This window comes from Colius striatus, chromosome 11 (assembly GCF_028858725.1).
Source record: "Colius striatus isolate bColStr4 chromosome 11, bColStr4.1.hap1, whole genome shotgun sequence".
In the NCBI taxonomy this organism is placed as follows: domain Eukaryota; kingdom Metazoa; phylum Chordata; class Aves; order Coliiformes; family Coliidae; genus Colius; species Colius striatus.
In genome coordinates, this window is record NC_084769.1 from 22,188,864 (window position 1) to 22,203,077 (window position 14,214).

The 14,214-nt window shown below is 42.3% G+C and overlaps 1 protein-coding gene across 6 annotated transcripts; it reads right to left on the reverse strand.

The window, feature by feature from the left end:
* Window positions 1-5,737: 5,737 nt before the first annotated feature.
* LOC133626370 (cilia- and flagella- associated protein 210-like) lies at window positions 5,738-14,192 on the reverse strand. 6 transcript variants are annotated; one of them, XR_009819464.1, is made up of 8 exons: window positions 13,803-14,192; window positions 12,903-13,059; window positions 11,746-11,885; window positions 11,263-11,455; window positions 10,590-10,754; window positions 10,028-10,134; window positions 8,943-9,065; window positions 5,738-8,469 (listed from the first exon to the last, which is right to left on the reverse strand). XR_009819464.1 is itself a non-coding variant. In XM_062005099.1 (7 exons), exons 1-6 carry the CDS (start codon window positions 13,898-13,900, stop codon window positions 10,033-10,035), a joined length of 855 nt encoding a protein of 284 aa, XP_061861083.1. In that variant the 5' UTR covers window positions 13,901-14,192; the 3' UTR covers window positions 5,738-6,134; window positions 10,028-10,032. The 6 variants fall into 6 exon arrangements, 4 of the variants coding, with proteins under 4 accessions (XP_061861083.1, XP_061861082.1, XP_061861084.1 ...); XR_009819465.1 differs by having other exon boundaries at window positions 5,738-6,134; window positions 7,547-9,065; XM_062005099.1 differs by lacking the exon at window positions 8,943-9,065 and having other exon boundaries at window positions 5,738-6,134.
* Window positions 14,193-14,214: the final 22 nt, after the last annotated feature.

Here is a 14,214-nt window from a genome sequence, read left to right on the forward strand (position 1 = left end):
AAAACTGATTAATTACCACAATTCACAGTAGGTGTCAGAATAAGGAAGCAGGAAATCCTTTCTACTCTTGCTGCTTCATATCAGTCTGTGAGTAAACTATTGCAGTTCTCCAGTTCTGGGGTTGTTTAAGCAGAATTACAAGTAATATTTTAAGACAGACCCTTAGTTTTTGTAAAAGAAGAACTTGCTTTCCTTTCCGCATCCCCTCGTTATAAAGACTGCTGTGGATTTCTCCTCATTCTCTACTATGTGTGTGTGTGTGTGTGTGTCTTCCTCAGACCGGTTCCGCCCTTTCCTGAGTTCCTCCTGCCTCTAGGACCCACTCCTTTTTCACCATCACACCTTCAAATAACATGTGATCACCAAAGAGTAGCCAGTACGTGGGCTGAGAGGAGGATAGATTTGGTACAACCCCCAACAAAACAGTCCTTTGAACTGTTCAAACCAAAAGCTGGCAAATCATGAAGTTCCCAAAGAGAAGTGACAAGCGTTAATGTAAAGCTGTGTCAAAACAAAACAGTGTTTTAATAGTTGGCATTTTTGGCAGATCTTTGAATGTATGACATAACTTGTTCTTACTGTCTCTGTTCTGAGTTTGTCAGCGTTTTCCCTGGGTAACCCGCTGTGTAGTCAGTGTGTGTCTACAGCAGATGAGCCGGATTGCTGAAACCTGGCCTGACATTGTGGTCCAGACAGTTGTTTGGATTCTAAAGGAAAACAAACAATTATGTCTCGAAAGTAAAATATGGGATTGTGAGAAACATAAGCAATGTTTTTATGGGAAGAAATACAGAAGTGTGTAGTATTACTTCTTAGCAGAGTAGTTAGTGGAGCTGCTTTGGCTATTGACTCCTTTTTTCCCCTATGTTTTAGTATCAATTCTGCATCTCTGGTCATTTTACACAAAATGTGTAAAAAATGTTTCGAAAGCCCACACATGGGTGGGTGATACAGCAGACTTGAGTTTATAGGAGTGAATCAAATACTTGCATAGTGGACCTATTCTGTATGAAGCCTCTCTGAATGGCTTTGAAGAAGTTGTAGTCCTGTTTTGGGAGACTATTGTGAGAAAACCTAGAAAGTTAGGCTTAAGGGAACTGCATGACAGCTTTGGCAAAGGCTCCCTCAGTGCATTTATTCTGTGCTATGCAGGCCACGCGCTTCAGAGTCTCATTTAAAAACTGTTTACCTTGTTCTGCCGTTATGTTTTATGGAGCCGACACAGAAGCAAACTTGCTGAAGCAGTGTGTTTGCACTGCTGAGAATATTCTTGCCAAGAGCACCCAAGCTCCTGTAATCTCAAAATGGAGATTATATATGCAGTTTACAGTGGTGTGTAACTAGTTATCTCAAAAGATGCACTTGTATGCCCTTTCACATGGATTTTTCTTTGTTATAGTTAAGAAAAATATTTGTACAAATTAAACAAGCTCTTCATTCTTCTGTAGTGCATTAAAAATTCATCTGAGATGGCTGCACAAAGCTTATTTTCTTGTTTTTAATGTACTCTGTGTTGTAACTGGTTCCTTTTAATTGCGCACGGCAGGAAAGACGTCATATCTTGATGTGGTCATACTTTGCCTGTGTTGTATCTGATGGTAAATTGTTTTAGTGACAGTCACTTTGAATTGAAACACAACTATTGCAGTCCTGTAAGAGAAGGATTTGCCAGTTTTGTTCTGTTCTTTATCAAGCTGGAAATTGAAAATGCTGATAAAAATTCAGTGGGACTGAAGCGCAGGTCCCTGGACAGCAAGATATCCCCAGGCCTCAGTGAGCCTTGGCTGCCTTGTGAAGCCCTGACTGCTGCTCTTGCTGTCCTGGAACTATTTATTCCCTCCATGGCAGAGCTTGCTTTCCTCTTGCCAGCCTCGTGGTAACCACTTTGTGCTGTAGTTAGGGTGTAGCTCACTGTCATCTTTGGCAGCTGTCTCACAGGTTATTGGCTTTTAGCTTAGAGAACTGAACTGGAAGCATATTTGAAAGCAATATGTATGCATCCCATGGGTAATCAAAACACCACTCTTGGTCTTTCCTTGTGAAATGAGGAAAAAGTAGTGCACTTAGAGGACAGCTTTGTGTGTCAGTGCCCCAGAACGTTCTTTACTCTGGAGAATTTGTGAGCTCCAAGACCCAAGGTAAAATGAGGGCAGGGAGTGCTGGACTTTGTAAGCGTATGTGCAACTGGTATCTACAGGCCTGAAATCAATTCCCAGTGAGATGTGCTGCAGTACAAAATTCCCTGTTGCACTGACAAGATATTGACACTTAACTAATACCGTAGAGCTTATGGATATGGGGAAATGAGTTTTGGCAGTAGCTTTCCAAACTTTATCAGGAAGAGGCCGTTATTTGATGTTGAATTTTCTGGGTGCTGCCATCAACTTGGAATCATGGATTGTTAGTGAGGGCCAAGGATATCATGTAAGGTTTGTAGACACTATTGCCTGTAAAAGATGTGTTGCTGGCTGCTAATTGACACAGCCACAGTGTTTGAGTTGTTGCTTTGGTTTTGGTTGTGGTTTGTTTTGTGAGAGGGTTTTTTTGTTGGGTTTCTTTTTATGGGGGAAAACCCAACAGGCTATGGCTACATTTTAACTCTTTGTTGTAAAATTATAACCTGAACCTTCTCACTTGCTACTTGAAATCCCACACTACAGATTTTTCTTCCAGTGGCCCTTGTCAGACACCCGAAAGAATTTCTGACAGCAATCTTCTAACAATGTCTGATCTGTAACAGTGTCGGTTTGGCAAGTGGATTTTTTAAGATGAATGTAAACATGAAAAAAGCAGTCATTTAGCTGCCTTTCCTGGAACTGTTGATTTATTGTTGATTTACTGAAGCAAATAAAGTATTTTTGGACACACTTTCTAGGGGCATAGTAGACTCATTACTTGTCTGATAGACAAAAATTAATATCCCTGCTTTTAGGACTCTTACAATAGAAAACCTTAGAGATATACATGCTGTGCTTTATCAAAGACCTATCTTAAATGATCTGTATATTCTCTCCAATATTTGAAGAACTCTGTGAGAAGAGGCAGTACTATTTTAGCAGCAGCCATGCATTTAGGGTGGGTTTTTTGTGAACTTAAACTGGAGGATACCAGTGACAAAATTAGTCTTCACACTTCTAGAGTCAATCTGATAGAAACGTACAGAAAGTTACTTGCACTCTGCTATTTTCAGGGTAAAAAAAGGATTTTCCCAATGCAGTGTTTAACTAAATTATTCAAGAAAATGTGTATCAAAGTCTGAACACTGCATTTTGCAAAATTTGAAGTTGATACAATTCTGCAGTTGCCCAGCATAAAACATCAGCTTTCCACTTTGGTACATAGGTACTTCCAGTATTCTGTATTTCTTACCCTGAACAATTCCCGTCATTAGGAACACCCCTCTAACACAACTTGTGCTGCATAAAAACAATGTCTATAGAATCATTTTGGTTGGAAAAGACCTTTAAGATCATCAAGTCCAACCACTAACCTCACACTGCCAGGCTCAGCACGAAACCATGTCACTCAGCACCTCATCAACACACCTTTTGAATAGGGATGGTGACTCCACCACCTCCCTGGGCAGCACCTTCCAATGCTTAAAAGCCCACTCAATGAAAAAGTTCTTCCTAATGTCCAGTCTAAACCTCCCTGTAACAACTTGAGCCCATTTCCTCCTGTCCATTCATTACTGGAGAGATTGACCCCCCCACCTCACTACAATCTTTCAGGTTGTTGTAGAGAGTTATCGTATCTCAGTCTTCTCTAGGCTAAACATCCTCGGCTTCCCCAGCCGCTCCTCATCAGACTTACTCTCCAGACCCTTCACCATCTTTGTTGCCTGTTTCTGGACATGCAACCTCAGCACCTCAATGTCCTTGTAGTGAGGGGCTCAGGACTGGACACAGTATTAGAGGTGCGGCCTCACCAGGGCTGAGTACAAGGGGACAATCACTTCCTTGTCCCTGCTGGTCACACTATTTCTGATACAAGCCAGGATACTATTGGCCTTGGCCACCTGGGTACACTGCTGGCTGTTGATTAACCCCCCCGCCCCCACCAGGTCCCTTTCTGCCAGACAGCTCTCCCCATGCCTGCCCTGTTGCCTGGGGTTGTTCACCTGTTGTATTTATTTATTTTTTTTAATAGGCTAAATTAAGTTTTCTGATTTTAGTATGAAATTTCACAACAGGAATAGCAGTATTATAACACCATAAAGTGGTGTTTACATAGTAAAATCACATAAGGTAACAGTATATTTAATTAAATAAATGAGTGTCCTTCCTTAATGATAAAGCCCTTGTTCAAATGAACCTAGTAGGGCAGTTAGCATGAGCACATTCAGAGGACACATCTTAAACTGCTAAATATGCCCATGATGGAGTTTAAGTTCATGCTTGTTATTCATGAAAGTTATTAAAATACAAAGTCACCTAATGCAGCACCCTGACTTTGAAGTTCTGTACTATGTGAGGCAGTTAAGTGAACCTGCTGTTTTTGGCAGGCCATTAGAAATTTCTACATATCCTGGACATACACCTATGTCTATGTATAAAAAACAACCAGTGTGTGGCTTTAGTTTTAACTGCTAACAAAATGAATGGCTAGAAGGATTGGAAAGAAGTTAGGCCTGGTCATCTATCATCAGTGATAAGAGGAACTAGCAGATAACTCATTTCCTTCACCAGCTAAAAGAACTGTGGTTATGTATACAAGCACTATTGCATGTGTTATATTTGGAAACCCCAGACGCATGGACATTTTTTAACTTACAGTTCCCTACAGGGAAGATGAACCAAGTGTTAGCTGGGAGAATGAGTTCTTGATATAAAATGTACAGTTTGTGTACCTCTCAGAAATAAATGCTTTTTTGCATTTTTGTGAATGTATTCCACTCATCTGCCACGTGTCCTTCTTGCAGTATTACTTAGTATCTTCTGTATTTAGAGTAATAGACTCTTCTAAGTCATATGGTGCAACCTGTGTGTGTAAAGGTGCTTGGAAGTGTGAAATCTCCAGCCTTTTCAAGTGGTAGTACTGCTTATACCAATGTACAAAAGTATGGTGATTCGATATCAAGGCACCACCTCTTTAGTTAAACCAAGATCTATATAGTTTTACTGGGGATGTGAGTAGTCAGTTATTTCATCCTAAAGTGGATAACTGTGTTGATTTATAGATGGAATGAGTAAAGTTGCTACCACAGAATTCCAGTTACAAAGGACAGTCTCTTCACTATATATTGTAACATACATAAAAATGCAACCATGTCATGAATCTGAGCTAGTGTCTTACCACTCTTTGGTTTTTTTGCTAGTTGAAACCTTTGATCTTACACAAATACCAGTCTTTTTTTTTTGTGTCTGCATGTGAAGCAGAATTGTTTTCACTGATTACAAAAGAACCACCTGGAGTGGTAGGACAGCTTACAGTCAGTTTCGAATCGAGTGAAAGAACAAGTTTTGATCCAAAAGGTCACCTGCACCAGTATCCCAGCACAGCTGTGCTGGCAGCAGAGCGCTTGGGAGAAAGTAGGGAAGTGATTTTCCCATTTCCTATAGTTTAGAAACTTTAGTGATACTCAGTCTTGCTGCAGGCACTTCTTGCCCATAAAGCACTGGAGACTCCGGAATGCAATCTTCCATTGTGTTCTCAAAAGTAAATGAAAAACTATCACAAATAAAAGGTGGACTCAACATTTATCTTCCTGTTACAGGAACATGTTTTTAAATAGCTCACTCAATTTTATTATTTGCTCAGTAAGAAATTTTATTAAGCCAAAACAAGGTTTGAATTAAGCTTGGAAGCCCAATACTCAAATATAGTAAAGATGAACTGATAGTTTATCTTTGGTTGTTACCTCTTGACTTCCTAGAAGGTGAATCTGCTGCTTTGTTCCATAATAAAAATGATCACAGGTACAGTTGCAAGCTGTGTGTGACTAGCTGTGGCACTTGTTTCTTGTGCTGGAGTACAGGCAGGTTGTGGCAAATAGGACGCCTTGTAATGTGCTCCAGAGTTAGTTAGCTTCAGCTGTTAGGCACTGGCAGGTTTTGCAGGCACATTGAACTTGTAAGGAGACAGTGGCTAGCTTCTTATTCCTTAGTATATACTTCTGTACTTGTTAGAGATTTCTGAAGAAGAAATAGAGTTTAAGTCTTATTATAGAATTGGCAAGTACCGTACAATTAATTGTATGTACACTGATAGGTTGTAGTTGAAACTAAAGCAGATATACTTTTAGAGCAGTAATGCTAATAACTAAACTCTAAACTTGACCAAAGACAGTCCTGCTTCTTCCTTGTCCACTATGACACTGTACCGATTGCTGGATCTGTATTTCCCACATCTTAGTAGCCTTGTATCCTGTCTGCTTCCTTTTTCCAGCACACATTCCTGCTTTCTAACCTCTGCCTGTTTTTCCTTTACATAAGGAATCAGATAAAGTGATACACACTGGAAGGGGGACGTTAGTATTGCATTAACAGAGGTATAATGTTGAATTTTATGGGACCTGCAGTTCAAGTCTTTTGGCACCTAACAGCATCATGCTCTGTGCTAGATAATATATTGAGATGAGGAAACCCACAAAGAAAGTGTGGTGCTGGTTTATGTAAAACTGTGAGCAACTGTGCTTTAAAACTGCTTTGTAGGGATGGGTTTAACAGATTAGAGGGCAGGTTTGAATCATTTATGTATCCACTTAGATATCTAGTTCTTAATGCCAGAGGCCACGATACACCAGAACAAAAAGCAGCTCAGATTTTAGTGGTGGCAGTGCAAGAGTATAAAAGGAATTACAGGTTTAACAAAGCCTGTAGAACAACTTATTTTGATTAGAAAGGAATTAATTCCAAAGAAGTCTTCTCAAACCTCTGGCCTTCACTTCCAACTCCCTCTGAAGTCCTAACCTTCAGAGAGGGGTCTAGGAGGCTGTGTGTTAGGGTTATTTAGGTTTCTTTGAGAACAATTTATAAGCAGTGAAATTTCCCTTCTCTCAAAGATGCACTGCCAGAACAAGGAAGATAGAGCAGAGACAAGGATGCACTGCCACAACACAGAACATTACAGACTAGTTATAGCATTGTTTTGTTCAAGAGATGCCAGAAAGATGCAAGTTAATAACAGGCATCTGAAAGAATTTAGCTAATGAAGCAGAAGAAATGATTTGACCTAACGTGACCAAGGAGCTTGGAAATTTGTTTTTTCAGGAGCATACAGCCAGTCTGTATTGGGACATGAAAATGTCCACCCCTCGTACTCCCATGGTGCCAACTCTTTTGTTCATGGGTAGTTTGCTTTCACGTAGGTGTCTTCAAACTTCTTCGGAGCTGAGCAGTAGCAAAGACTGTAATGTTAAAAGAACCTGAACACAGCTAGTACTCTGAGAGCTAGAACTCCAACCAACCTGGAACACTACTACCTAACAGTGAAGAGCTGCACAGTGAGTTAACGTCCCTTACGATATGAAGCATTCTAGAAAGCTGCCCTCTTCCAGTTCCTAGGTAGGAGCTGTGTTAGATCCACGATGACAGGACTGTCTTACCAGAGCCATGCAGGTACCAGTTGTGTTACTGTTGGGAGAATCCCATGTTAGATCCTGGAGGCCCACATGTTCAAACTTAAGTTGCTGCTCTTTCAGAGTTGGGTGACAGATTTAAAAAAAAAAGAAAAGCAGTTTGACTTAAGGTCTCTGTTTCAGTCTTTGAGGGCTGCTTTTGCATTTCTAAGGTCCTGGCCTCCTAATAAGGCCAATACCTATTATACTTCTCCTCTGCTACAACCTCCTGAAGCAACACACCATCTAACAGGGTGTTTTGCTGAGCAAAACCAGTAATTACAGTTTACTAGTCAAACTATTTCTTGAGGCATATTCTGATTTGCCAGCTATTTAATTAAAATTTCAGCTAATAAAAGTAGTGACACCAGGTATTCATTTAGAGGTACTTCTCAAATAGCAGATTCTTCCAGGTGAGCGTTGTGCACTGTTGCCATCTTTAAATGGCACCTGAAATGGACCTTGTGGTGGTCAGCTAGACCAACCTCCTGTTTGATATGGGTCATCTTTAAAGCCTGCATGGGTGGGGACTCCACCACTTCTGGCCATTTTGATACAGCATCATCACACTCTGATGCTGGTGAAACAAAAAGTTTTCCAATTCCTTATCCTGATGTCCCATGTCACAATTTGCCATATCCAACACGTGACTCTAAGACGACTTTGGCACTGCTGTATTTGTAACAACCCTTCAAGCAACTGTAAGCTGCTTAGTGTCATTGCCAGACTGAATGAGCCAAGCTTTGTTTCTCAAGTTTGTCCAATAGCTTTCATCTGCCTCTACTTGCAGAAGGAAACTGTTCTCTTGGCCTAGTCCCTGTCTTTTCTTCCTGATTTCAACACAAACTAATTTTAGTCTTCTGTATTATTCCTTCAGGTAGTTTTCCATTCTTGCCTTTCATGTAGGACAACTGTAAAAGACAATGAAATGTTACAAAATGCTTTGTCACTGAAAGTTTTAGAACGTCAAGTATTTCTTCATGTTTTTAAAATACTTCAGGGGTGTTTTTTTTCTAGGGTTACTCATTTACAGCAAGACCACAAAGCATGTGGAATAAAGTGAGATGATTCCTGCTAGATTTTTTCATGCTGAATTTCAGTAACTAAATCCATATTTAGCCAATGTGCTTTAAAATTACGTAGGATTCCTACTTCACTCTAGGTATACTGAAAGGAAGAGTTGTTTCTGGTACTTGAGTTTGTTATTTCTGTAGATGTTCAAAGTAAAAGGGGTATGAACCCCATGAAAACAGGCTGTAGACTTCAAATGCAGATATACGTAATCTGCAGAATGAGGTGATTCTTGAAGCTGAGTAGGAAATGAGGCTGCAATCCACCTTGCTGCTTGCAGATGTGGAGGGAGACTAAAACCCATTTAACTCACCAATTGCACGGTAGTGAGTATGTGCAAATATGCACTTAGGCATGGATTTGGAGCATTATCAAGCTCTGCAGATTTCAGCACTGCTTCTGCTGCAGTCAATCCTTCCTCTCAAGGCTCCATCTTCTGCAATCAAAAGGTTTTAATAAAAGTTTCCATTCTTTCTGTTTGATGAAAAAAGCTTGAAGTAGTAAAATGAGCACTGGCTCAGAGAAAAGGGAAATAAATTTTGCATTAGTGAACCAAGAAAAAGAATCTACTTAGAGACAATTTCACAAGTTAATTGCCTGTTTCTGGTTTTCTAAAATATATCTTTCCAAAATGAATTACTCCAAGACAATCGGAGAGAATTCTGTAACTTTTAGTTGACAGTGCAGCAACATTAGCATTTTAGATTAGATCAGAAGAGAGTTTTTGGCACAAGTCCCTTGTTTGTTCCTACTGACTGTGCTTTGATTCACATTAGAGTGATCACAAACTGTATCCTTTGGGATGAAACTTAAAGCAAGAAGATGTGCTCCAACCAGTGATGGGCATTCAGGCCTGGCACCAGGCTAGAGCTATCCTCAGCAAAACCTCTGAAACACAGGCATCACGGGTGCCCAGTTCTCAGCACCAATTCTATACTCCACAAATTAGTCTCTTACAGGCCACGCTGACATGGGTACAGAGTCAGTCAGTTCCACCCAGCCATGCCCTGCTGTCCAAAACCAGCACAACAGCACAGCAGCCCAGACCACAGCATGACTCACCAATCAAGACAACCCTTGGGTTGGTGCTGGCTCTGAGGAGAGTTCTTGGCCCAGCCCTCAGTGCTTTGAGAGGCACACAGGCTATAAGCCTCCTGCACAACACCAAGTGTTTGCTCAGTCCCTGAGCAAGCTGAGGGCTGACGTACGTTTGGCAGCAGGACACGGGTGGTGTTACATCAACCAGCCTTCCCCTCCCCACAGTTTTTAAAAAATTAAATACTGCGTATCTATACACCACTCTTGCAGTAGTCCTAGTTAAAAAGCTCATATCTTGTTCCTTCCTTGGATGCTTGGAGAGACAAATAAAAATTACATCCCATGATGTCAGTTACTCACTGTCTTTATCGCCGAAATGCTCGATCCTTACAGAAAGAAGCTTCTCTCTGAGCATCGTAGTCCAAATCTGCTTGCCTTTCCTGCTGTCTTTTTGCCTGTTTTTCAGCCTGATAAGAAAAGGGAATAATAAAGCTTAGTATTTCTTTCACAACATAATTATGCCTTAAAAACTTAGGGGAAAATCTTGCAAGAGATCTGTGGTGATAGTAGTTGAGGCTTGGTAAGTATCATCCCTCCCACAGGTGTAGTGACAGAGGACAGAATGTGATCTGTCATCGTTGGTATCTCTCTTGTTACTATCCACCCCCCCCAGGTAACCCTCTCTAACTCAGCATAGGACAAATCAGCCTGAAAGAGGCTTCCGTCCCACTGCTCTGAGAGGAGGCTGGTCCTATACATACCCATACATGGGCACCTGCAGCACACAGGTAAAAAACCAAAATGTGCACAACATACCCCTGAGCAAGCTTTCTCTCTCTCTCCACCCAGGAGATCTAGTCCTATGGGTTTAAATGCATGCTTCTTTTTAAAGAGGCTGACAGGGTACAGCTCTTCTCTTTACCATTTGCTGCATCTGAATTTTCTGCACTTCCATGCTTGCAGCACGTTGCCTTTGTTTCTTGGCTTTTTCCATTTCCAGGTAGGCATTATCTGCTGTCATCCACTGATTACGATCCTTCTCATCCTCTACTTTTTCCTCCCTCTCCTTTTCCAATTTCATCTTCATCTGTATTTTACAAAATACACACAGAAGAGTTAAGTGAGGAGCTAGTCTGGAAATCCACTCTTTCAGCAGAAGGAGCCCCGTATCAGTGCTCTGAAAAGCACAATCACTGTCCACAGCCCTGGCAGATGTGTGCCCACCATGAAGTGGGAAAGAGTACCCCAGAAAGATGTCAGCAGAGCTGGTGAAGCACACTGAAGCATGGCACCAGAGCCACCAGCTCTGGTCTGGCCAAGGCTCCTTGGTCTGCAAAATGTTTGCACAAATTACCAACAATATTTTTAGAGTCTCCTGCCTCTAATTTCTGTAAGAGGGGATCTTCACATACACAGCTCTCAACTTTCTTAAGGAGTTAAGTTTTGGAACGATAGATGGTAAATACAAGAGGCTGCTGCTAAGTCAGAACTTGCATGTGTGTCTCAAGATGATTGTGCTAGAGTCTATGATTTTCTAAAAGGTATTGAGAAGTACAATTATCTATGACACAAAGAGAACAGGTTAGGTTTCTTACCACAGTGGCTCTGTGTTCAGCAATAGATTCAATGGCAGCCTTTTTTTTTGCATCTTTCTCTTTGTTTTTTATTTGGTATTCATTTTCCACCTCTGCAGCTCCTCTAGCAAGGCGATCATCTTCAATCTTACACGTCTCATTCATCTGTGCAGTTAGCTGTTCAAAAGCTTTGTCCTTGTGCTCTTGCATTAGTCTGCAGAATGTAAGCAACCGTAAGGTACCAGGCCATCCGCTCAGATTACCTGAGGCACTGCTCCTGACACAGCCAGTAGTCTCACTCCCACCCCAACAGCAACAATTACTACTGGAACTGGTAGGCATTTGTTCTGGACTTGTATCATCTTATCCAAGATTTCATTACAGAGTATTTGCTTGCATGACAAAGTTCTGATTTTGATGACATAAAAATTCAGAGTAATATTTGTCACAAAATTAAATCACAAGTTTGAATCTTAATGGTGAAAACTGTAGCCCTAGACCCACCTCTTTGTCTCTGTGTCTTTTTCTCTTGTCAGATCAGCCATCGTTTCTTTTCCTTTAATATATGCTTTAATCCGATCATCCTCATCATCTTCCTTTTGTTTCTCATAAGCTTTAATTATTTTCTGCTCAGCTACATACTCCTGTTTAAATGAAGAGTATTTTAATTTTTATGTAGAAAAAGATTTTGGAAACATGAACTGGAAAAAAAAAAAGAAACCTAGGAAAGACTTCATACCTAGCCTATGGTAAGAGTTCTCTGGTTGTATCAGTAGAGAAACTATATAGGATAGAAACCCAGAGATGGAAGAGAATTTTAATGCCCTACTTACCACAAACTACCACTAAAGTAAAATTAGTACGTGATTGCAGCCCTAAGCACAATATCTTCAGCTTATATTCTTTACCTCCCCATTGGCTCCAACTGTACTGCTCCTGTTCTATGTATCATTCACACAGTACAGACCTTGAAGGGCTCAAGCAATACAAGTCTGTAGAACTATAAAAATGTAAAGTAGGAGGCATTTTGTAATCACACTGAAATGGCAGTTACAAGTGTATTTGGCTTTTATTGCATGTACAAGGTTGTGGGCAAATGAGGCAGGATTTCTATAACTGAGGTGAGTATGGGGAAGAAAAAAAAAGCAAATAGGGTTTCAGTGGGAATTCTCTCCTCTGACTCACCTACCAATGAATCATCACAGTACCCCTCTGTCAGTCTTCCTGCTCAAGCAGGCATGGGGAAGGAAACGGTGGGTGTGGTAAGTCCTGACTACTTTTGTAAACCTCTCCAATCATAAAGCAAAAGCCAATGTTAAAAGGTAGTGTCATGTTCAGACGCATGCTATTCCCTCTTCCCAACAAAAGCAAATGGAACCTAAATCCAGTTCTGAAGTTAAGAACAATCTCCTTGCTGTCTATATCAGAGCTTTTTCATCATAGACCAGTTAAAGCCACATTAGAACTTCCAAGAGACCTTTCTCAATGACACAAAGATACAGCCTGCAACTGGCAGAGTAGACATATGATCCAACGCTACTGAAGCTATCAGCAAAGCTCCTGTTGCCAGTAGGTCCATTTATATGTGGGCCTAACGCAACCGTTTCACGCCAGCCAGCCAAAAGTGAACAAGCATTTTTGTCTACTTTCATGTTACTTACGTGATACAGCCTCTGGCGGTCAACTTTTTGCTCCTGTTCCTTTTCTTTTCCTCTCTGAATTTCCAGTTGGTACAGTCGATTCAATCTCTGTATTTCTTCCCCTTCTCTTTTGTCTTCTAGCTTGGCCAGATCTGCTTGATGCTTGTGCTCCTTTATTCTGAATTGGAGAAAGGAGCTGAATAAATGGGCTAGGGACTATATGAAATAATTAACAGAGAGATTCTGCACACCCACAGGTACCTTAACAGTTAAATATTGGTACCTTGAAGTTAAAGCAAAATATCAGAGATTAAAACTGGAACCACAATTTTAAAAAGGTAGTTACAAGTCTTTTGGCCAAAGCTCTGTCCAAGTGCAAGGGTGCTGGTTAAGCCTATACTAGCAAAAGCAAATGTGACCAGCATATGGACTCAAATATTAGATTGAATTTGATGAGCCTGTTTGACTGTTAGCCCACCTCCAGCACAGGCTGGGCCATTGCCAGCTAGATGTCTTCCAAGCAGTGCCATAGCACTGTGTAAGACATGGCAATGGCCATCAGCCTGTGCCAGCTTGATGTGCGAATGACTCTGAGCTGGATGAAGTGGCAAGAGTAGAGCTTTGCCTTAGGGAGAAAAGTCGCTTGCTCCCAGTGCCAGAACATAGGCAGTCTTAACTTGTTAGGAGAAACGTAGCCATGGGAGGCAAGAGAGGTTTCTGAAGCTGGAGAATAATCAGGAAGAGGCGATGACGGGTTTTCAGCCGGACCACAGTGCGAGGATGACGAGAAACAACGGCTTAAAGGCGAGCGAGGCAGCTGCAGACACAGCGCCGCGGCCCGGGCCCCGCAGCGCGCCCGTGCTGCCCCACGAGCTCCGTGCCGCCGGCCCCGCTCCCCGCTGCAGGCCCCGCCGCACTCACTGCGCCAGCTGCTCGCGGGCCACGGCCCGGCGCTCCAAGTACCGGCCGCGCTCCAGCTCTGCCTCCGGGCGGGCGGCGTCTGGCCCCTCGCCGTCCATGCTTGGCCCTTCACCGCCGCGGGCTGGCCCCACGCCCGGCGCCTGCCTCTCCGCGAAGCGGGAAAGAAAGAGCGGGATCCTCACCAACTGTACCGGCCCGGCACTCCAGGGGCGTTTCTTCCGCCCCCAGAGAAAGAAGAAAGGCGGCTGCGGTGCGCAGTGTCCGCTCGCTGCCGGCGCTGCCGGGGACGGTGGCGTTATCTACTGAGGCGGAGAGCAGCAAAGCACAAGAAAGCAACTGCCCCCGAAGTGCAGCGGTAGCTGCCCGCCACAGCACCCGCCCCGCCTCACGGAGAGGGCGGCGGGCACCGCCC

Excerpts from the sequence above, each read along its gene's own strand:
- LOC133626370 (XM_062005099.1), bottom strand. The coding sequence starts at position 13,900 with ATGGACGGCGAGGGGCCAGACGCCGCCCGCCCGGAGGCAGAGCTGGAG. Across the intron at positions 11,886-12,902 it reads ACCGCCAGAGGCTGTATCAC|GAGTATGTAGCTGAGCAGAA; the intron begins GTAAGTAACATG and ends TCATTTAAACAG. Across the intron at positions 11,456-11,745 it reads AAAGACACAGAGACAAAGAG|ACTAATGCAAGAGCACAAGG; the intron begins GTGGGTCTAGGG and ends TACATTCTGCAG.